This window comes from Syngnathus scovelli, chromosome 1, assembly GCF_024217435.2.
Source record: "Syngnathus scovelli strain Florida chromosome 1, RoL_Ssco_1.2, whole genome shotgun sequence".
In the NCBI taxonomy this organism is placed as follows: Eukaryota; Metazoa; Chordata; class Actinopteri; order Syngnathiformes; family Syngnathidae; genus Syngnathus; species Syngnathus scovelli.
Window position 1 is genome coordinate 12,167,609 of NC_090847.1, and position 24,635 is coordinate 12,192,243.

General features: G+C 43.7%; 1 protein-coding gene across 15 annotated transcripts in view; it reads left to right on the top strand.

Moving 5' to 3' along the window:
* Window positions 1-24,635, top strand: part of LOC125985658 (protocadherin alpha-C2) — a 150,099-nt gene that overhangs the window by 42,189 nt on the left and 83,275 nt on the right. Inside the window, exon 1 of one of the 15 annotated variants that reach the window (XM_049748997.2) lies at window positions 1,027-4,283. The exons of 8 other annotated variants lie outside the window; for them this stretch is intronic. In XM_049748997.2, the coding sequence (XP_049604954.1) occupies window positions 1,923-4,283 (2,361 nt within the window). In that variant the 5' untranslated portion in view covers window positions 1,027-1,922. 6 more of the 15 variants (XM_049749016.2, XM_068652239.1, XM_068652235.1 and 3 more) reach the window with 6 other exon arrangements.

A 24,635-nucleotide genomic window follows, 5' to 3' on the forward strand; every position in this document is an offset into this window, starting at 1 on the left:
CCTGGTGGTCATGTTTGGGTTTTGATGGAAGTATAGATAGCCTTTGTTTAACTGGGGTGTTGTTTCCCTTAAACTGTCTGAGAGTTGGGTGCTATCCGTGGTGCTGATGTTATGCCAGTGGTCAGTGATTCTATTTGTGTGAAAAGAGCAATACTACAGACTTGGTCTGCAACTCAGTTATCTACATTGTAGTTTGCTGATATGGTCACTCTTGTCCAGAAGATTTGCTTTCCATAAAAAATTGTTCCTACCATTTCAAATTTATAACCTTAAAACTCACATATACATTTGGAATCCAGTACATTTGCTTGACATGTGATTTTGAACAATTCAAAGATTATGATCTTGGATTAATGTTGAAATTGTGACATACCAATCATTTTCAATCCTCCACGGCAACACTTTGTCACGAATGAATTTTATAGCATACTTCTTACAAAGCTATACAGAACATATTATTTTTATTGGCATTGTTGCACTTTTATGGTATAGAGGATCTGTATTCTTCTCGTTCTGTCGACACCCTTTCTCATTGCAAAATTCTCCCACAATCTAATTATGATCTAATTGTAACCTACTGCCCTATGACTGCTGAGATAGGCTCCAGCTCACCCACGAGCCCCGTGGGCACAAGTGGTACAGATGATGGATGGATGGATGGATGGATGGATGGATGGATGGATGGATGGATGGATGGATGGATGGATGGATGGATGGATGGATGGATGGATGGATGGATGGATGGATGGATGGATGGATGGATGGATGGATGGATGGATGGATGGATGGATGGACAAAACAGGTGATAATGTCTGTCCAAATAATTCGAAATGTCGCTGTCGTTGGTGCTGAAACATGAAAATGTTAGTTCTTATCAAGAAAATAAATATTGGGAATAAAATATGAAAACAGTTTATAGCAAATAAATGTTAAAATACTGCTATGGTTGTGCTATTTGTCCTCATATACTTCTTCTTCATATAGTTGGGTAACTTTTCCCATCACGGATGTCAGACAGGGCGGCTCGGTGGCGCACTGGGTAGCACGTCCGCCTCACAGTTAGGAGGGTGCGGGTTCGATTCCACCTCCGGCCCTCCCTGTGTGGAGTTTGCATGTTCTCCCGGGGCCCGCGTGGGTTTTCTCCGGGCACTCCGGTTTCCTCCCACATTCCAAAAACATGCTTGGTAGGCCGATTGAAGACTCCAAATTGTCCCTAGGTGTGAGTGTGAGTGCGATTGGTTGTCTGTCTCTGTGTGCCCTGCGATTGGCTGGCAACCAGTTCAGGGTGTCCCCCGCCTACTGCCCGATGACGGCTGGGATAGGCTCCAGCACGCCCGCGACCCCCGTGGGGACTAAGCGGTTCAGAAAATGGATGGATGGATGGATGTCAGACAAAAGTCACGTGGTTTTGCCAGCATATGTTTTTTTTTATCTACATCACGGAGGAAGGCAAAGATGAATTTGAACTTATATAGGCCACACGAGTGCAATGTAGGATGGACCGGTTTTGTTTGCTACTAAAGTCAAGGATGTCTTTGCTCCCTTCGGGTTCCGTATACCGGGAAACAAAGCTGGTATTTGGACAGCTTTGGTTTAACTTGGAGCTTTGTTTTGCATGCTGTGAATGGACACAGATCACCTGCCTCGCCTGTTCTGTAATATAAAATTTGGCCTCTAGGTGTCAGTGTGAGGACATGTACACATTGCTTGTTCACGTGACTTATAGTGAGTGGTTGTTCTGCCCACCACCTCTTGGTAACATTCGCGCTGACATGATCACTGTGGCTGCCTCAACGGTGTCAATTGTCTTGCTGTCCTTATTTCTCAGGCACTTGGCTTAGTGGAAGACTACTTTGATGCACTAAAATTTTGTAGTTTACTTACTCAAGGGCAACTGATTTTCTTAGAATGGACCTGCAGTGATGTTTTTTTGCATCAGCATGGAACAAAGAGGCGCGCAGGATTGGGTGAGCCGCTGTTTTCTCTGGTGCGTGGCTGCGGTGCTTTTGTGCAGCGTGACTTCGGCGCAATTACGATACTCCATCTTCGAGGAGGTCGATGGAGGAACTGTGGTTGGGAATGTTGCAAAAGACCTCGGATTGGATAGAAATACGCTGAAAGAGCGCAAATTTCGGATTGTTTCAAGTACTGCGGAGCCTCTTTTTCATGTGAGTCAGACCGACGGCGTCCTTTACGTCAGCAGGAAGATCGACAGGGAAAAGGAGTGCCCGCAAAGCAGTACATGTTTGATCAATTTAAAAACCGTGCTCGAAAACCCACTTGAGGTCCACTATGTTGAAGTGGAGGTGCTGGATGTAAACGACCATTCGCCCAGTTTTCCTGAGGAAGAAACAAAGCTAGATATTTCAGAGTCAGTGCTGCCTGGTGCAAGATTTCAGCTGCCGGCTTCTGAGGATGGAGACACTGGTCAGTTTTCTGTTCAGCAATATAAACTTAGTGACAATGATTACTTTCGTTTGGAAGTTAAAGACAAAGGAAAAGATGGAAAAATTCCCATACTGGTTGTGAAAAAATCTTTAGACAGGGAAAAAACAGGGCATCTATCATTAGTGTTAACTGCACTGGATGGAGGTAAACCTCAGAAAACCGGTGAAATTAAGATTTCAATAAATGTGTTAGATGTGAATGACAATGCACCTGTTTTCTCCCAAGAAGTTTATTCTGTGACACTGAATGAAAATGCTGGAATTGGAACGACCGTTATACAAGTAAATGCAACTGATTTAGATGAAGGCCCAAATGGAGAAGTCACTTATTCTTTTAGCAAAAATAATCAAAATATAATGCATTTATTTGACATATTAGCAAATACCGGTGAGATTGTGGTGAAAGGTCTGATAAATTATGAGGATGATGACATGTTTGAAATTGAAATCCAAGCATCAGATGAAGGCCTTGCACCGCTAACAACAGAAAAAAGTGTCATCATCAAGATAGTTGACGTTAATGACAATGCACCTGAAATTGAAGTGACGTCGTTTTCCAGTTCCATTCCTGAAGATTCCAGACCTGGAACAACAGTTGCTCTAATTAGTGTGAACGATTTCGATTCTGGCCTCAATGGAAAAGTAATTTGCTCCATAAATGAGGATGTTCCTTTTACTTTGTCACCGTCATTACAAGACAAAATGTTTTCTTTAGTGACCAAATCACCTTTAGACAGGGAAAAAAGGTCCCACTATGATATAACAGTCGTTGCAAGAGATGCCGGTCTACCTGCACTCTCGTCTCAAAAGACAATCAGTGTTTTCATTTCAGATGTAAACGATAACAGTCCCGAGTTTTCATCCAGTCCTTACACTTTCTATGTCACCGAGGGCAACGATGCAGGCACCGCTATCTTTTCTGTCAAAGCCTTTGATGTAGATGACAATGAGAATGCTGTTGTTTCATATCACATTCTCAGAAATGATAACACGCTGTCTTCATTTTTAAGTATAAATAGTGAAAATGGACAGATCTCGGCCCTAAAAAGTTTTGACTTTGAGACGCTGAAAAGTTTCCAGTTCCAAGTGGTGGCCCGAGATGGTGGAAGTCCTCCACTGAGCAGCAACGTGACAGTGAAGGTTTTCATTCTGGATCAGAACGACAACGCTCCAGTCATCCTGTATCCAGTCAGCTCCAACGGTTCTGCCCAAGGTGTGGAGGAGATTCCCCGCAACATCAAAGCGGGAGACTTGGTGACCAAAGTTCGAGCCTACGACGCCGACATCGGCTATAACGGCTGGTTGCTCTTTTCGCTGCAGCGAGTCAGCGACCACAGTCTGTTTTCTTTAGACCGCTACACGGGCCAAATCAGAACACTTCGCTCCTTGACGGAGACGGATGAGGCTGAGCATCGCCTGCTCATCCTGGTCAAAGACAACGGCAACGTGTCGCTCTCGGCGACGGCTACCGTGACCGTCAAACTCGTGGAACCCAAAGAGGCTTTTGCAGCTTCTGACGTAAAAAGTACGGCCACGGTGGACGAGGAGGACAATGTGACTTTTTACCTGATGATCACTTTGGGCTCGGTGTCGCTCCTTTTTGTCATCAGCATTGTGGTGCTGATCGCCATGCAGTGCTCCAAATCCACCGAGTACACTTCCAAATATCTGCAAGAAACCAATTATGATGGCACGCTGTGTCATAGCATCCAGTACAGATCGGGAGATAAACGCTACATGTTAGTTGGACCCCGAATGAGTATTGGCTCCACCATAGTACCGGGCAGCCATGCCAACACGCTGGTGCTCCCTGACAGGAGACATACTTCTGGCGAGGTAAGGTTTTTTTCACTTGCAGCGTTTTTCATGGCATTGCTTCATTGCTTTTTGGATAGCTATAAATCTGCTTGGTCATACTCTTCATAGAGTTATGGATGCGTGTTGGTAAAATTAACATGATTAGAAAGTGGCATAAATGCAAATGTGTTTCCTCAATGAGTTGAATCCCGATTTGCGTATAGTGCTGAACTCTATTATGTACATATATTTTTTGTTGTAATCAGATATGTAGAATCTCTAGATGGAAGAATGTGAAGGATATAACTTGTTTGATAAGCAGTACTTGCTGCCTAATGAGAAATGGTTCAAAAGTTTACATTCAAGTTGTTTGTAAATGAAAATGTGTTTTTCCTTTTGCGGATTTACACAAAAAGAACAGACTATTGTTTCCCCTGAACTACAGTATTTCCTTGTTGGCCTCTTACATTGCCTGTGTGGGTCATTAGTGTTTTGCTGCTACCACCCGATTAGGAAAAATTGCGCTTTCATTTGCTATAGTTTCAAAGAATAACATACAAGTGTTGGAATTTGTCAAAGGGTTTGTCTCCCTCTGTCTGTTTGTGTAGTTTCCAAATTGACTAATTAATTTAGAGCGGAAGTGCTGTGCGTACTCCTGCAGAAAACAGTGCATTTAAACCATTTACAGCATTTTGCTTGAGACGTGTTATTCATGATAGTGTGATAGTATGTTACGTTTATTCGACAGTAGGGGTCAGCCTAGCCCAATATAACTTCTCGTATAGCGGTACTTTACGTCACGGTCCCTTTTCAGAGCCGACCACCTCGTTTGTGTTATTTCTCGAATGCTTCCTGGGCGGTGCAGTGTCGAAATTGGCGAATTGCAATTTTTATTCTCAAAGCCTTTTACTGGAACTGCTTAGTTATATTTTAGTGGCTTAATTAGAATTAGCACGCACTTGGTTTTTGTTGGACATAGCAAATCAGAAGGATAATTTGTCATCTGCACGGCATGGAACAAAGACGATGCGGGGGTAGGAGGGAGCGACGCTGGTGGCTGTCTTTGGTGCTTATTCTGTGCAATGGAGCAAGTGCACAGCTCAGATATTCCATACCAGAGGAGGTTCAAGAGGGAACTGTGGTCGGGAACATAGCGAAGGATTTGGGGCTGGATAAGGGCGCGCTTAAAGGGCGAGGATACCGCATCGTGGCCGGAACAGCTGAGCCCTTTGTGGAGGTGAACCAGGACGACGGCATCTTGTATGTGGCGAGAAGGATAGACAGAGAGGAGGCGTGTGAACGCATCAGCCCGTGTGTGATCAACCTGAAAACAGTGCTTGAAAATCCACTAGAGGTGCACTATGTTGCCATGGAAATATTAGACATCAACGACCATTCGCCTGCTTTTCTCGAAAAAGGAAAACAGCTTGAAATATCTGAATCAGCTATGCCAGGGGCTCGTTTCCAACTCCAAGCGGCGCGAGACCCCGATGTGGGCCAGTTTTCCATTCAGCAGTATAAACTCAGTCAAAATGAATATTTTCGTATTGAGGTAAAAGACAGAGGCGAGGACCGTAAAGTGCCATTTTTAGTCCTGCTCAAGCAGTTAGACAGAGAGACAACAGGGAGACAACGTCTGCGTCTGACAGCAGTAGACGGGGGGAAGCCCCCCAAGTCAGGCTCCATAGAATTAACTGTAGATGTCCTCGATGTGAATGATAACTCTCCTGTGTTTGACAAGGAGGTTTATTCTGCCTCTCTGAATGAAAACGTGCCAGTTGGCACTGTCGTGATTCAAGTAAATGCGACAGATATGGACCAGGGCGCGAATGGTGAAATAGTCTATTCATTCGGTAAGGAGGTGGATTTAAAAGTGATGGAGCTTTTCAGTATTGACTCAAGCACTGGTGAAATTAAAGTGACAGGTCACCTTGATTTTGAAGCAAGTAAAAGCTATGAAATTGACATACAGGCATCTGATAAGGGACAAGCTCCACTTAGAACAGATAAGAGTGTCTTGATAACTGTCCTTGATGTTAATGATAATGTGCCCGAAATAGAGGTGACGTCTTTTTCTAACTCCATAAAGGAAGATGCAAAGATAGGAACCACTGTAGCTCTGATTAGTGTCAGTGACTTAGACTCTGGAATTAATGGCAAAGTGCTGTGTGCCATCAAACAAGACGTTCCTTTTACTTTATCACCATCTTTACAAGAAAACATGTACTCTGTAGTCACAAAATCCCAACTGGATCGGGAGCATGTTTCTCAATATGAGGTCACCATCACCGCAAAGGACACAAACGAGCCAGTGTTCTCAACCGAAAAGACCATAACTGTTGTTGTGTCAGATGTAAATGACAACAGTCCAGAATTTTCATCCAGCCCTTATACATTTTATATTACTGAAAACAACACACCAGGAGCCTCTGTGTTTTCAGTGAAAGCTTCTGATAAGGATGAAGCTGACAATGCTCTCATTTCTTATCATATTTTCAGAGAGGGAAGTGCAGACTCTAAATTGTTTTCATTTCTGAACATCAACCCAGAAACTGGGGAAGTAATGGCACTGAAAAGTTTTGACTTTGAGACATTAAAAAGTTTCCAGTTCCAAGTGGTTTCCAGGGATGGTGGAAGTCCTCCACTGAGCAGCAACGTGACGGTCAAGGTTTTCATTCTGGATCAGAACGACAACGCTCCAGTCATCCTGTATCCGGTCAGCTCCAACGGTTCTGCCCAAGTTGTAGAGGAGATTCCCCGCAACATCAAAGCGGGACACTTGGTGACCAAAGTCAGAGCCTACGACGCCGACATCGGCTATAACGGCTGGTTGCTCTTTACACTGCAGCGAGTCAGCGACCACAGTCTGTTCTCTTTGGACCGCTACACGGGCCAGGTCAGAACACTTCGCTCCTTAACGGAGACGGACGAGGCTGAGCACCGCTTGCTCATCCTGGTCAAAGACAATGGCAACGTATCACTCTCGGCGATGGCTACGGTGACAGTCAAACTCGTGGAGCCCAAAGAGGCTTTTGCTGCTTCCGACGTGAAAAGTGCGGCCACAGTGGATGAGGAGGACAATGTGACTTTTTATCTGATGATCACTTTGGGCTCGGTGTCGCTCCTTTTTGTCATCAGCATCATCGTGCTGATTGCCATGCAGTGCTCCAAATCCGCCGAGTACACTTCCAAATATCTGCAAGACACCAATTATGATGGCACGCTGTGTCACAGCATCCAGTACAGATCGGGAGAAAAACGCTACATGTTAGTTGGACCCAGAATGAGTATTGGCTCCACCGTAGTACCGGGCAGCCACGCCAACACGCTGGTGCTCCCTGACAGGAGACACACTTCTGGCGAGGTAAGGCTCATTAACATATTACATTTTATTACAAATGTGAGAATCGATCCCACGTTTAAATGCAAGTTGCTTTATTGAATTGTAACTACTTTGGCACATTCTGACACTGCCAAAGTTGTGATTTTCTGATCCTGGTGATCATGTTTCGGTTTTGATGGAAGTATAGATAGCCTTTGTTTAACTGGGCTGTTGTTTCCCTTAAACTGCCTGAGAGTTGGGTGCTATCCGTGGTGCTGATGTTATGCCAGTGGTCAGTGATTCTATTTGTGTGAAAAGAGCGATACTACAGACTTGGTCTGCAACTCAGTTATCTACATTGTAGTTTGCTGATATGGTCACTCTTGTCCAGAAGATTTGCTTTCCATAAAAAATGGTTCCTACCATTTCAAATTTATAACCTTAAAACTTACAAAGATTGTAGCTTCGTCTCGTAAGAAAAGAAACAAAAAGTGACGCACTAAGTGTTGTGTGCAGATATGGCTATATCAGCAAAACAGTTTAAGCAATATTCCAAGAGATGAGAAGAGAAAGTGACGTTCTTTAAGGAAGATTAGAAGGTTCATGACGCATCGTTTGACGTGTTGTTTTCACGATCTGTTCTGGTGGACGCTGAGATGTCAGCAGTATCTTGTAAATATCTTGTTTGACACAACCGTCATCTCGCCCCTGACCCAGCCGTAATCCTTCTGTTCTGTTGTACAAGATAAGAATAAGCAAGGCAAAGCAGCAAGCATACTGAACAGTAACATTATGAATAAGTACTCATTAGAGAACGCATGATAACATATACATACAATTTTTCTATGTAACAGTCAAAGTCAAAGTCAGCTTTATTGTCAATTTCTTCACATGCCAAAGACACACAAAGAAACTGAAATTTCGTTCCCCGCTATCCCACGGTGACAAGACATGGCACACAATAGACAATCAAGTAAAACAACAGCGTGCTGAATAAATAACGAATAAATATAATATAAATATACTTCTTCTTCTTCATAGTGTTGGGTAACTTTTCCCATCACGGATGTCAGACAATACAAGTCACGTGGTTTTGCCAGCATATGTTTTTTTTTTTTTTTTTTTTTATCTGCATCACGGAGGAAGGCAAAGATGAATTTCAACTTATATAGGCCACACGAGTGTAATGTAGGATGGACCGGTTTTGTCTGCTACTAAAGTCAAGGATGTCTTGGCTCCCTTCGGGTTCCGTATAACGGGAAACAAAGCTCGTATTTGGACACCTTTGGTTTAACTTGAAGCTTTGTTTTGCATGCCGTAAATGGAAACAGATCACCTGCCTCGCCTGTTCTGTAATATAAAATTTGGCCTCTTGGTGTCAGTGTGAGGACACGTACACATTGCATGTTCACGTGACTTATAGTGAGTGGTTGCTCTGCCCACCACCTCTTGGTAACATTCGCGCTGACATGATCACTGTGGCTGCCTCAACGGTGTCAATTGTCTTGCTGTCCTTATTTCTCAGGCAGTTGTCTTAGTGGAAGACGGCTTTGATGCACTAAAATTTTGTAGTTTACTTAAGGGCAACGGATTTTCTTAGAATGGACCTGCAGTGATATTTTTTTGCATCAGCATGGAACAAAGGGGCGCGCAGGATTGGGTGAGCCGCTGTTTTCTCTGGTACGCGGCTGCGGTGCTTTTGTGCAGCGTGACTTCGGCGCAATTAAGATACTCCATCTCCGAGGAGGTCGATAGAGGAACTGTGGTTGGGAATGTTGCAAAAGACCTCGGATTGGATAGAAATGCGCTGAAAGAGCGCAAATTTCGGATTGTTTCAAGTACTGCGGAGCCTCTTTTCCACGTGAGTCAGACCGACGGCGTCCTTTACGTCAGCAGGAAGATCGACAGGGAAAAGGAGTGCCCGCAAAGCAGTACATGTTTGATCAACTTAAAAACCGTGCTCGAAAACCCACTTGAAGTCCACTATGTTGGAGTGGAGGTGCTGGATGTAAACGACCATTCGCCCAGTTTTCCCGAGGAAGAAACAAAGCTAGATATTTCAGAGTCAGTGTTGCCTGGTGCAAGATTTCAGCTAAAAGCTTCTGTGGATGGAGACACTGGTCAATTTTCTGTTCAACACTACAAACTTAGTGAAAATAATTATTTTCGTTTGGAAATTAAAGATAAAGGAAAAGATAGCAAAATTCCTGTCCTGGTTGTTAAAAAGTCATTGGACAGAGAAACAACGGGGCATCTTTCATTAGTGTTAACGGCTATGGATGGGGGCAAACCTCCAAAAATAGGTGATATGAAAATTTCAATAAATATACTAGACATTAATGATAATGCGCCTATATTCTTAAAAGATGTTTACTCTGCTGTCCTTAATGAAAATGCTCCAATTGGAAATACTGTTATACAAGTGAATGCAACTGATTTAGATGAAGGCCCAAATGCAGAAGTAGTTTATTCTTTCAGCAAGAGTATGAATCCAAATATTGTTGATTTTTTTGAGATCACACAAAAAACTGGTGAAATTGTTGTAAAAGGCCTGATAGACTATGAAGAAAATGACATTTTTGAAATTGAAATCCAAGCATCAGATAATGGCGCTGTTCCTCTTGCAACCGAAAAAAGTGTCATCATTAAGATAGTTGATGTCAATGACAATGCGCCTGAGATTGAAGTGACGTCATTTTCCAGTTCCATTCCTGAAGATTCCAGACCTGGAACAACAGTTGCTCTAATTAGTGTGAATGACTTGGACTCTGGAGTCAATGGGAAAGTTATTTGCTCCATAAACGAGGATGTTCCTTTTGATTTGTCGCCATCATTGCAAGACAAAATGTTTTCTTTAGTGACCAAATCACCGTTAGACAGAGAGAAAAGGTCCCATTATGATATAACAGTAGTTGCAAGAGATGCCGGTCAACCTGCACTCTCGTCTCAAAAGACAATCAGTGTTTTCATTTCAGATGTGAACGATAACAGTCCAGAGTTTTCATCCAGTCCTTACACTTTCTATGTCACTGAGGGCAACGATGCAGGCACCGCCATTTTTTCTGTCAAAGCCTTTGATCAGGATGACAATGAGAATGCTGTCATTTCATATCACATTCTCAGAAATGATCACACACTGTCTTCATTTTTAAGTATAAATAGTGAAAATGGACAGATCTCAGCTTTAAAAAGTTTTGACTTTGAGACGCTGAAAAGTTTCCAGTTCCAAGTGGTGGCCAGGGATGGTGGGAGTCCTCCACTGAGCAGCAACGTGACAGTTAAGGTTTTCATTCTGGATCAGAACGACAATGCTCCCGTCATCGTGTATCCAGTCAGCTCCAACGGTTCTGCCCAAGGTGTGGAGGAGATTCCCCGCAACATCAAAGCGGGAGACTTGGTGACCAAAGTCCGGGCCTACGACGCCGACATCGGCTATAATGGCTGGTTGCTCTTTTCGCTGCAACGAGTCAGCGACCACAGTCTGTTTTCTTTGGACCGCTACACGGGCCAGATCAGAACACTTCGCTCCTTGACGGAGACGGACGAGGCCGAGCATCGCTTGCTCATCCTAGTCAAAGACAATGGCAACGTGTCGCTCTCGGCGACGGCTACCGTGACCGTCAAACTCGTGGAGCCAAAAGAGGCTTTTGCAGCTTCCGACGTGAAAAGTGCAGCCACGGTGGACGAGGAGGACAATGTGACTTTTTACCTCATGATCACTTTGGGTTCGGTGTCGCTCCTTTTCGTCATCAGTATCATCGTGCTGATCGCCATGCAGTGCTCCAAATCCACAGAGTACACTTCCAAATATCTGCAAGAAACCAATTATGATGGCACGCTGTGTCACAGCATCCAGTACAGATCTGGGGACAAACGCTACATGTTAGTGGGACCCCGAATGAGTATCGGCTCCACCATAGTCCCGGGCAGCCACGCCAACACGTTGGTGCTCCCTGACAGGAGACACACTTCCGGGGAGGTAAGGCTCATTAACGTATGACTTTTTATTATGAATGTGAAGAAACATGCCACTATCAAATGCAAAAATTGCGGAATTGATTACTGATTATCGAATTCGGCATACTTTTTGACATTGTATGCAAAAATATTTACACTTTGATCCTGGTTAGCATCTTTAGGTTGTGGTCGAATTTGAAGTCGAGTTTTGGTTAAACTCAGCGGGAGTGGTGTTATCCGTAGTCCTGACCCCCACCCCTTCCCCGAGTGTTGTCCTGCTGGAGCTCAGTGATTTCATATTTGTACGCATTGAAAAATACTGACTTGGACACACTTCTGCCGAGGTACAGTATAATAACTCAGTTGTTTTGTGAGAATGCTTCCCTGTGTGTACGTGTTAACTTACAAAACACAACATGTGCCTTGGGAACAAGGACAACAATTTGAAAGCTGCTATAGGTTGCGCGTCTTCATTTGATATTGTATTATTCCCCTGATATTTTATATTATGGTGAGAATATAGTTTGAAACCCTGTCATCATATGTTGTGATTAACACAGTCAGACAGATTTGTGTTGTCGGTGCTTTAAGTGTTTGATTATCTTGCGGTTGAGTCGAGTATGGCGAATACGTACATGGATTTTCCGTCTCAGAGCCTTTAATTTGAAAAAAAAAAAAGACATGCACCGGAAATGTCCTGCCGTTTACCATCATCACATGAGTTTGCTGCAATTCAGAACCATCCCGGCGGGTCCTAAATACAACTCAGGTGTTTAAAAATGTGGATCTTTGTACAGTGTACAATTTATTTGAGGAATGCACCTTTATTTACATAGACGCACATGCAGTGTGCACCTTGGTGTGCACCTTGGCAGTAAAAGTATGGATTGCACTTTTTAAAATCGGATTCACAGGCGGTGGTAATTATTTTATGAAAATTTTTGTTTGGCCTTCTGGAATGTTTTGCTCCGTAATTTCAAATCAGCACAGTGTGGACGATAATCCACGTTGTTTTGGGTTTTTAACACCTGGACTTTTTATGTGCCTGCTGTATTTTCATTAAAAAAAAAAAAAAAGCCTCTTACCAATATTCTCGTACAGTGTATGGAAATTTTCGATCGCGTGGTGTCAGTGTAACAGTACAATCCTGCGCGCATGGGCGCTTCGTCATCAATTGTATCAACCCCTCGTTGTCTCATTCCGTCGGGCGCATCTCGGCAGCTTGCGGCTCATTCTGGAAATATTCAACTTGCTTTCACATCTGCAGTTGCAGGAAGAGAATGAACATTGCCGTTCATCGAAGCAGTGTGTTCTACAGCCGCATTGCTGTGTTTTTCTTGTGAGTATTTTTCTGAGTAGTCATGGGACAAAGGAGGTGCGTGTCGGGGAGTGGGCGATGTTTTTGCGCCCGCTTGGTGGCCGCTGCAATTTTGTGCGGCTTGGCCTCTGCAAATTTGAGATATTCAATTTCTGAGGGGCTCATTGAAGGAACAATGGTCGGAAATATAGCCAAAGATCTTGGACTGGATAAAGTCACGCTGAAAGAAAGGAAATATCGCGTCGTTTCTAGCGACGCTGTGCCTCTTTTTCACGTGAATCCGGATGATGGCAACCTCTATGTAAGCCGACTAATTGACAGAGAGGAGGTGTGTGCACAGAGCACGACGTGTTTGATTAATTTGAAAACTGTGCTGGAAAACCCACTCGAGGTCCACTACGTGGGAGTGGACGTGCTGGATGTAAATGACCACGCTCCGAGTTTCCAAGAGAAGGAGAGAAAAATGGACATTTCTGAGTCTGTCTTGCCCGGAGCTCGCTTTCAGCTTAAACCATCACGTGATCTTGATAGTGGCCCGTTTTCCGTGCAAAATTATAAACTGAGTGAAAACGATCATTTTCGTTTGGATGTCAAAGACAAAGGACAAGATGGTAAAATACCTGTATTAGTGTTGCAAAAATCATTGGATAGGGAAGCAGCAAGAAGCCACTCCCTGGTGCTGACTGCTATTGATGGAGGAAAGCCCCAAAAATCTGGACATATGAATATTTCAATAACCGTGTTAGATGTTAATGATAATACTCCTGTTTTTTCCCATGATACATATTCTGTGATGCTCCAGGAGAATGCTCCAGTGGGCACCACAGTGGTACAAGTAAATGCAACTGATTTGGATGACGGTCAAAACGGAGATGTTATTTACTCTTTTGGTGACAGTGTGAGTAATACTTTGTTTAAAATTTTTGACATTAACCGCTCAACGGGGGAGATAATTGTCACTGGTCTGATAGACTACGAAGAGAGGGAGACATATGAAATTGAAATTCAAGCTTCAGATAAAGGTTCCCCCCCATTAACAACAGAAAAAAGTGTCCTCATCAAGATAATTGATGTCAATGACAATGCACCTGAAATTGAGGTGACGTCATTTTCCAGTTCCATTCCTGAAGATTCCAGACCTGGAACAACAGTTGCTCTCATTAGTGTGAACGATTTTGATTCTGGCCTCAATGGAAAAGTAATTTGCTCCATAAATGAGGATGTTCCTTTTACTTTGTCACCGTCATTACAAGACAAAATGTTTTCATTAGTGACCAAATCACCTTTAGACAGGGAGAAAAGGTCCCACTATGATATAACAATAGTTGCAAGAGATGCCGGTCAACCTGCACTCTCGTCCCAAAAGACAATCAGTGTTTTCATTTCAGACGTGAACGATAACAGTCCCGAGTTTTCATCCAGTCCTTACACTTTCTATGTTACCGAGGGCAACGATGCAGGCGCCGCCATCTTTTCTGTCAAAGCCTTTGATCAGGATGACAATGATAATGCTGTCATTTCATACCACATTCTCAGAAATGATCACATGCTGTCTTCATTTTTAAGTATAAATAGTGAAAATGGACAAATATCAGCTTTAAAAAGTTTTGACTTTGAGACACTGAAAAGTTTCCAGTTCCAAGTGGTGGCCAGGGATGGTGGGAGTCCTCCACTGAGCAGCAACGTGACGGTGAAGGTTTTCATTCTGGATCAGAACGACAATGCTCCCGTCATCCTGTATCCATTTAGCTCCAACGGTTCTGCCCAAGGTGTGGAGGAGATTCCCCGCAACATCAAAGCGGGAGACTTGGTGACCAAAGTCCGAGCCTACGACGCCGACATCGGCTATAATGGCTGGTTGCTCTTTTCGCTGCAGCGAGTCAGCGACCACAGTCTGTTTTCTTTGGATCGCTACACGGGCCAGATCAGAACACTTCGCTCCTTGACGGAGACGGACGAGGCCGAGCACCGTCTGCTCGTCCTGGTCAAAGACAATGGCAACGTGTCGCTCTCGGCGACGGCTACCGTGACCGTCAAACTGGTGGAGCCCAAAGAGGCTTTTGCGGCTTCCGACGTGAAAAGTGCGGCCACGGTGGACGAGGAGGACAATGTGACTTTTTACCTGATGATCACTTTGGGCTCAGTCTCGCTCCTTTTTGTCATCAGCATCGTCGTGCTGATTACTATGCAGTGCTCGAAATCCACTGAGTACACTTCCAAATATCTGCAGGAAACCAATTATGATGGCACCCTGTGTCACAGCATCCAGTACAGATCGGGAGACAAACGCTACATGTTAGTTGGACCCCGAATGAGTATTGGCTCTACCATAGTTCCGGGCAGCCACGCCAACACGCTGGTGCTCCCTGACAGGAGAAACACTTCTGGTGGGGTAAGACAATTTTTTAAATGATTGTAGCTTTTCTGCACGAGCAGCATACACAAATTATTTTAAATTGTCTGTAGAACAATTGTCGTTTCATTTTATTGTTGCTGATATTGATGTTGAATGTGTCCTGTTTGATAGACTATCTGTTTTAAGACACACACATTGTGTGCATTTTGTCTGCATTTTCAAATTGATTGCACTTGATAAGATAGCATTATTTGAGATCCATGCTAACTTGTGCTTGTGTTGTACCCTTTTTGCAATGTGTTGTCTCATATTCCACCTGACAGTGCCTTTTAATGACCATCTGCAAAGTTTAATAACCTAATTTCCCATTCATTATTTTAATATATGCCCAAGGTCACACACTTTTTTTTGTTGTTGTTCATTTACAGCAGTCGTTTTCAGGGCTTTGTTTCAGTGACGGGTGCCTTATTCCCTTAAATGTGATTCAGTAATTCAAAATTGTTCAAGTGGAGTCACTGATTGATTTAGTGTAGTTCCCTGACTTTAAACAGGTAGCGTAGGTTTAACTCCCTCTCAGTGATTGCGTGATTTATTGTCTGTCTCTATATTTGTCCTGCGACTGAATGTTGACCAGTCCAGTGTTGAGTTTGACTTTTGCCTCAAGTCAGCTGGGATGGGTAGTAGTAGGTCTTTGTGACCCTGAACAGAATTGGCGGTATAGATAATGGATGGTGGTATGGATGATGTAAGGGCATGCTCCTCATTTTGGCCAGTTGTTTGCAGATTGCCTGCATGTATGATATTAGCAAGTCGTTATAATGCAAAATAATACTAAACCTTTCAAATGAAAATGAAAACTAAACATTTGGCAGATAATTTATTTACTACGTACATTGACTAACTGGGTCTCCTTACTTTCCGAAGGTGGAACTAAAAAAGAAATGAGAAAACCTCAATGCCCTCCTGCAGTTGTGCCCACTTGTGCTATACGTCCCGTCCGCTGTCCATGGTTCTGGATCCGTAGAGGCACTTGCTGCCGCACATCTATACAGAGAAATACAGACGGACTATTTATTTTCGGAATGCACCTACGTACATCACTTTATTTAGATAGACGCCACATTCCATCAGACATTTTTATAGTCTTTATAGTTTTGAACTTAATGATATTGTTCTTCTGTCTGCCTGATAACAGCCAAACCGGGCTAGATTGTGCGGTATTTCCTCAATATATTTGGTTTAGATTTAAATTGACTTTTGTATACGTATATTAATTGAAACAATTATATACTTGTAGGAAGTAATGTCAACACAGGGTGTCGCTGTGATGATAAAAGTGGTGGTTAGTCTGCTGCCGTCAGGTTCCTCCTCGTCATTGTAGTCGCAGTTGTGTGAGCTGACTGATTCGATCGCTGCTGCGTTTGACCTGCATTTTTTGGCATCTTGTAATATTTTTGAAGGACTCTTGCCTCACTACAATGCAGTAGTGTATCAGCAACACGCGACCCGTAACGTAGTTGTGTTTCATCATGGAACAAAGAGGATGCGCGGCGAGGAGCGCGCAAATGCGGTGGGTCTGCTGCCTGGTTGCTGTGCTTTTTTGGCGTGTCACCTACGCTCAGTTGAGATATTCAGTCCCCGAGGAAATCAAAGAAGGAACTATTGTTGGAAATGTTGCAAAGGATTTGGGATTAGACAAGAGCATTTTGAAAGAACGCAAATATCGGATTGTTTCGAGCGCAACGGAGTCTCTTTTCCACCTCGGGGAGAATGACGGTATCTTGTACGTAAGCAGGAAAATTGACCGGGAGGAGGTATGCGAGCGAAGCACTGCATGTGTAATTAATTTGAAAACGGTGCTAGAACACCCCCTGGAGGTGCATTATGTTGCCGTGGAAGTCGTGGATATAAATGACCATTCCCCCAGTTTCCCCGTGGAAATAAAGACGTTGGACATTCCTGAGTCGGTGCAACCTGGAATGCGAATTCCACTCAAAGCGGCACGAGATGCAGACAGTGGTCTTTTCTCTGTCCAGCAGTATAAACTTAGCGCAAATGATCATTTCCGTTTAGAAATTAAAGATAAAGGAGACAATGAAAAAATTCCTATATTGATTGTGCAAAAACATTTGGACAGGGAGGAAGCCAGAAGTCATTCATTAGTGTTAACTGCACTCGATGGTGGAAAACCTCCCAAAACAGGCGATGTTAATATTTTAATAAATATATTAGACAGTAACGATAACTCGCCTGTTTTCTCGTCAGATGGATATTCTGTGACACTCTATGAAAACGCTCCTGTAGGCACAACTGTTGTTCAAGTAAATGCAACTGATTTAGACGAAGGTCCAAATGGTGAGATTGTTTATGCATTTAGCAACAGTGTGAGTCACAGATTATTAAATCTTTTTGAAATTAATCATTTGACAGGTGCAATAACGGTGAAAGGAATTATTGACTTTGAAGAAAAAGATAAATATGAGATTGAAATCCAAGCATCAGATAAAGGTTCCCTCCCATTAACAACAGAAAAAAGTGTCCTCATCAAGATAATTGATGTCAATGACAATGCACCTGAGATTGAAGTCACGTCATTTTCCAGTTCCATTCCTGAAGATTCCAGACCTGGAACAACAGTTGCTCTAATCAGTGTGAATGACTTGGACTCTGGTCTAAATGGAAAAGTAATTTGCTCCATAAATGAGGATGTTCCTTTTACTTTGTCACCATCATTACAAGACAAAATGTTTTCTTTAGTGACCAAATCACCTTTAGACAGGGAAAAAAGATCCCACTATGATATAACAGTAGCTGCAAGAGATGCCGGTCTACCTGCACTCTCGTCTCAAAAGACAATCAGTGTTTTCATTTCAGACGTGAACGATAACAGTCCTGAATTTTCATCCAGTCCTTACACTTTCTATGTCACCGAGGGCAACGATGCAGGCGCCGCCATCTTTTCTGTCAAAGCCTTTGATCCGGATGACAATGAGAATGCTGTCATTTCATATCACATTCTCAGAAATGATCACACACTGTCTTCATTTTTAAGTATAAATAGTGAAAATGGACAGATCTCGGCCCTAAAAAGTTTTGACTTTGAGACGCTGAAAAGTTTCCAGTTCCAAGTGGTGGCCAGGGATGGTGGGAGTTCTCCACTGAGCAGCAACGTGACAGTGAAGGTGTTCATTCTGGATCAGAACGACAATGCTCCCGTCATCCTGTATCCAGTCAGCTCCAACGGTTCTGCCCAAGGTGTGGAGGAGATTCCCCGCAACATCAAAGCGGGAGACTTGGTGACCAAAGTTCGAGCCTACGATGCCGACATCGGCTACAACGGCTGGTTGCTCTTTTCGCTGCAGCAAGTCAGCGACCACAGTCTGTTTTCTTTGGACCGCTACACGGGCCAGATCAGAACACTTCGCTCCTTGACGGAGACTGACGAGGCAGAGCATCGCCTGCTCGTTCTGGTCAAAGACAATGGCAACGTGTCACTCTCGGCGACGGCTACCGTGATCGTCAAACTCGTGGAGCCCAAAGAGGCTTTTGCGGCTTCCGACGTGAAAAGTGCAGCCACGGTGGACGAGGAGGACAATGTGACTTTTTACCTCATGATCACTTTGGGGTCGGTGTCGCTCCTTTTCGTCATCAGCATCATCGTGCTGATCGCCATGCAGTGCTCCAAATCCACAGAGTACACTTCCAAATATCTGCAAGAAACCAATTATGATGGCACGCTGTGTCACAGCATCCAGTACAGATCGGGAGACAAACGCTACATGTTAGTGGGACCCCGAATGAGTATCGGCTCCACCATAGTCCCAGGCAGCCACGCCAACACGCTGGTGCTCCCTGACAGGAGACACACTTCTGGCGAGGTAAGGCTCATTAACGTATGATTTAATTATGAAGTTGAAGAAATATGCCACTATCAAATGCAAAAATTGCTGAATTGATTTTTAACCAGTTCAACATATTTTCTGACATTGCATGCAAAAATTGTGACACTTTTATCCTGGTTAGCTTGTTCAGGTCGTGGTGGAATTTAAAGTTGTGTTTTGGCAAACTCAGCGGGGGTGGTGCTATTCGTGGTGCTGAAGGCCGCCCCAAGTTTGTCGTTTGAAAGCTGCTATAGATTTCGCTTCTTCATTTGATATTGTATTATTACCATGATTACGGTGAGAATATGTCCCATACTTCCAACCCATCTACAATCAGCCGAAAATATGTTGTGCATAGTCCCGTTCGGAACTCATTATATAGTTGAGCAATATTGGAAAGCGCATATTAAATTTGAATTTTGTTTTGTTTTGTTTATAGAACATGTTTTGGGGTTTGTTGCTTATTCGTACACTTTCGGTAATTTGGGTCACGTGGTGTTGCCGGTGAATGTCACCCGTGTTTACAATTGAATCAAGTGAGCGACGCCAGGTGAAGGCGGGACAGATGCCTTTATTCCATTCTTGGAACAGAAGCAGTTACAAGTGTTTTGACATCGACAGCAACGAGCAGGTTTGACTCTTTAAAAATACCACGACTATTTTTTGGAATATTTCTTTCACTGAGTTTTTATAAAATGTGAGTATATGCATTGTTGAGTTCTGATCGCTTGGTGTCACTGCTTGTGAGGCAAGTTTTGGTGTAAAGCGTCAGCGGTTTGGTATACTGCGCTTGCGCGTGAGTGTGCACTTGCACTTCGAGGCGTTTTTTCACCTCGTTGCCAGTTCGCATCGTCAATATTGCGTGTTTGGTTTTTGCCTTTTGCTTCATCCCCAATTTATCCTATTGTTTCCTTCGCTTGGACTCCAGTTTGCGCTAACAACCGGTCCAGTATGTCTCGACGATCACGCGCGCCATGGACGCAGCGCTTGCTGGTTGTCATCTTTTGTTTGGATTTCACGTTTATTTTCACCACGGCGCAGCTGCGGTACTCTATTCCCGAGGAAGGAATGGATAACGCCCTTGTTGGAAATGTTGCAAAAGATTTGGGGTTGGATTTGAGTGGACTAAACGCTCGAGGTTTCCGGGTCGTTTCCGGGACCACCGAGCCTCTGTTTGTACTAACAAACAATGGCATGTTACGGGTGAAGAGGAAAATAGACAGAGAGGAGGTTTGTGAGCGAATCAGCCCGTGTGTTGTCAACATTAAGATCGTTGTGGAAAACCCATTGGAGGTCCATTACGTCGCCATTGAGATTTTGGACGTAAATGACCACACCCCCACCTTCCCCAACAATCAGACGCGTTTGGAGATATCGGAATCTGCTTTGCCTGGTGCGCGTTTTCAGCTGCAGAGCGCCCACGACCCAGACAGCGACGCGTATTCGGTTCACTCTTACAAAATCAGTCAAAATGAGCATTTTCGTTTGGAGGTTAAAGACCGAGGGGAAGACGGGAAAATCCCGGTTTTGTATTTGCATAAGGCGCTGGACAAAGAAAGTGCTGAGAGTCATAAATTGCTGCTGACAGCACTCGATGGTGGTAAACCCGCGAGATCAGGAAGCACGGAGATTTTAATTAATGTCTTAGATGTAAATGACAACATGCCAGTTTTTACCTCAGAGTCATATTCTGCAGTGCTAAGGGAAAATGCGCCAATCGGCTCAACTATTTTGCAAGTAAACGCAACAGATTTAGATGACGGTCTCAATGGCGAGGTGGTGTACTCCTTTGGTAATAATGTTAATAGTAAATTACGCAAAGTTTTTGATGTTGATACAATTACTGGAGAAATTACAGTTAAAGGTCCAATAGATTTTGAAGCAAAAGACAAGTATGAAATAGATATTAAAGCATCTGATCAAGGACCAGTCCCCCTAGAAACAGAGAAAAGTGTCATAATAACTATTGTGGATTTAAATGATAACAGACCTGAAATTGAAGTAACTTCATTTTCAAGTGCTATTGCAGAGGACTCCAAACCTGGGACCACTGTTGCATTGATAAGTGTGAATGATAAGGACTCGGGTGTCAATGGAAAGGTCACGTGTCATGTTATGGGTGACATACCTTTCATGCTAACACCCGCTTTACAAGATAATATGTTCTCGCTTATCACCAAATCTCATATGGATCGAGAACATCAGTCCAAGTATGATGTCACAATAGTTGCAAAGGATGCCGGTGAGCCGCCTCTCTCCTCACACAAAACAATCAGCGTGACTGTATCAGATGTAAATGATAACAGTCCAAAGTTTTCAAGTAATCTCTATACTTTCTACATCAACGAGAACAATGTTGCAGGGGCCTTTTTGTTTTCAGTCAGCGCTCACGATAGTGATGAGGGTGATAATGCTGTCATATCGTTTAATATTGTGAGAAATGGGGATGAACACAAAACAATGACATCGTTTCTAAGCATTAACTCTGAAAATGGACAAATTTCAGCACTGAAAAGTTTTGACTTTGAGGCGCTGAAAAGTTTCCAGTTCCAAGTGGTGGCCAGGGATGGTGGGAATCCTCCCCTGAGCAGCAACGTGACAGTGAAGGTGTTCATTCTGGATCAGAACGACAACGCTCCAGTCATCCTGTATCCGGTCAGCTCCAACGGTTCTGCCCAAGGTGTGGAGGAGATTCCCCGCAACATCAAAGCGGGAGACTTGGTGACCAAAGTTCGAGCCTACGACGCCGACATCGGCTATAATGGCTGGTTGCTCTTTTCGCTGCGGCGAGTCAGCGACCACAGTCTGTTTTCTTTGGACCGCTACACGGGCCAAATCAGAACACTTCGCTCCTTGACGGAGACAGACGAGACCGAGCATTGCCTGCTCATCCTGGTCAAAGACAACGGCAACGTGTCGCTCTCGGCGACAGCTACGGTGACTGTCAAACTCGTGGAGCCCAAAGAGGCTTTTGCGGCTTCTGACGTGAAAAGTGCGGCCACGGTGGACGAGGAGGACAATATGACTTTTTACCTGATGATCACTTTGGGCTCGGTGTCGCTCCTTTTTGTCATCAGCATCATCGTGCTGATCGCCATGCAGTGCTCCAAATCCACCGCGTACACTTCTAAATATCTGCAAGAAACCAATTATGATGGCACACTGTGTCACAGCATCCAGTACAGATCGGGAGACAAACGCTACATGTTAGTTGGACCCAGAATGAGTATTGGCTCCACCATCGTCCCAGGCAGCCACGCCAACACTCTGGTGCTCCCTGACAGGAGACACACTTCCGGGGAGGTAAGACATGGTAACTCAACAGTTATGTTCCATATGGGTGTGTGGGCTTGAGATATTGTGTTCACCACTATTGAAATTTGAAAATTGTCAAACATCCAAGCACGATTGTATGTTTGACCACTGGATACTGAAACGTCGCTGTCTGTGGTCCTGAAGCATTATAAGTCGAAGCTTCCCAATGTGCAAACTGAATTTGCTTCCCAGAAATATGCTGAGGAGAAAAAAATGAATAATGTTGATGTTCTTTATTATGATGCATGGGCCTCATATGTCCCTTATGAGTGTAAAACCGGTTCAGTATTCATTCCTCTTGTTGGATGGTTTACTGGTAAATTTTTTGTGTGTCATTAAGGGCTCTTGTGGGCCTCAAAGAGACTCTTCTAGCTTCTGATGTCCAGCAAAAGTGAAAAGTGAAAAGTGAAAATGAAAAGCAAGAATAATGGATAAAAACAATACTGGATTGTGTTGTGTAAGAGATGTTTTTCATAGACAGGTGCCTCTGTGACTAAAACATCTTATTAATTGTGACACATTTGTCAAATGACTTAGAGGAACTGGTTGTGCTGTTGATTTTGAAACGTAATGAAGCAGCAGGGAAAGTTTCACCTTCTTTTTCGTGTTTATCGACAGGTTCTGTGTGCTTTTACTAGTGTTTGTAAGCATGCCTAATGTGAATGCACTTCAGCTGATTCAATGAAGCATGAATGTCTGAAAGTAAAGCGGGAAGCGACAGAGCGCCTGCAGCTGGCGTGCCGTGACTCACAAGTCATCCCGAGTCAATTGGGGATTGTCCTTTTGAACATCAGCTTTGATGTTCATTCATTACAATTATATTTCTTTCTTTCACACTATGTTTCTGCCTTTTGGACTTTTGATTTGTGTAACAGTTCACAATGGCATTACGAAATGTAATAGTACAATGACCATGTTTGCGTTTTTGTATCTGCCTAAATAGGTCATGGTGTATCACATGTGCAATCTGCATGCTCTGCTTTTGGACTCACTCTGTGTGGAATATTGTGTGTTGCCCATAGCAACGTGCACGGAAATCCACCTATCGGAAGAGACTAGCAAACGATCAACAGTCTTAGCAACAGCAGAGGAACACGGCAAGGGAGGGAGGGGGTAGAGACGAGCAGCCGGCACTGTAGGATGGAGCATGAGGAGAAGGGAGAAGGAGGAGGAGGAGGGGGATGGGTGGTGGAAGCCTCCATAGGCGACTCGCAATATTTCATGAAAATGCGTCCGTTTCAATCGAACGTGTACATTTCAAGAAATTATCCACCTTAGAATTAAGCACCAGATGGTGCAAATAAATAAACAAAAGCAAAGGCAGAGATGCCTGAGCTCATAATTAGCTGTTATGGTATAGAGATTATCATTTCTAGCTAAGAAGTAGGTCAGTCTTAAAATTCCTATACCACAAAAAACTAAGCCTGAAATAAGGCCAAAGGTTTTCTGCAGTTGTTTTGACCAACTTGCCTTATACTTGTTGTGTTCATGCATGCATATGTTCCACATGTGTGCGTTCCGCAGTGGCTGCGGCAGCACTACTAAGCTGTGCCTGGACAGCAAATGCCCCCATGAGATGTCTTGATGCAATTCAAAAGGAATGCAGCGAGCAAGCGCGTGGTGATATGAGTGGATCACATTTGTCATTGCGGCTTGTCGTGAAATGACAACTTTTGACACTAATGTGGATAAATCACAATTACACCTATCAGCCATAGCAATCACATACATGTGCTACCCATGTGGCACCAAGTTGTTGACCCTAGTGCTGGTGTACACAGTGCACTTCTCTCTTTTGTTCCCAATATCATTCTAAATTCTGATTAGACTGTTGATCAATTCGACTGGCATGATTTCTCGTCGGTTGATTGCAGCTGATTACAAAACAGTCAAGTCAGTACTGTGTTTTCATTTGTATCTGTGCTGCTTTGTGTAGGGGTGTGGCTGTTTGTGCCAGTGGCTTTGTCTGTCTGCTTGGCTGGCCATGCAAGCACATCTGTGCAATTGTGTTTGCATGCTAACTGTCTACTCTGACATTATTTCCAGTGCACTGCAACTTGTCTGTTGTCTTTCACAAGTGGTTGCGAGATTCTTCCTCATTAAAAGCACCTCAGGTGTCACAAGGAGAGCGGATCTGTCAGGTGGCAGATACATGTATGGAGGCATGCTTTTGATGAAATGCAGACAGTTGGAAAGTGAAAACTGTTAACTGCAATTCCTTCCAGACATTGTTTTATTTGCC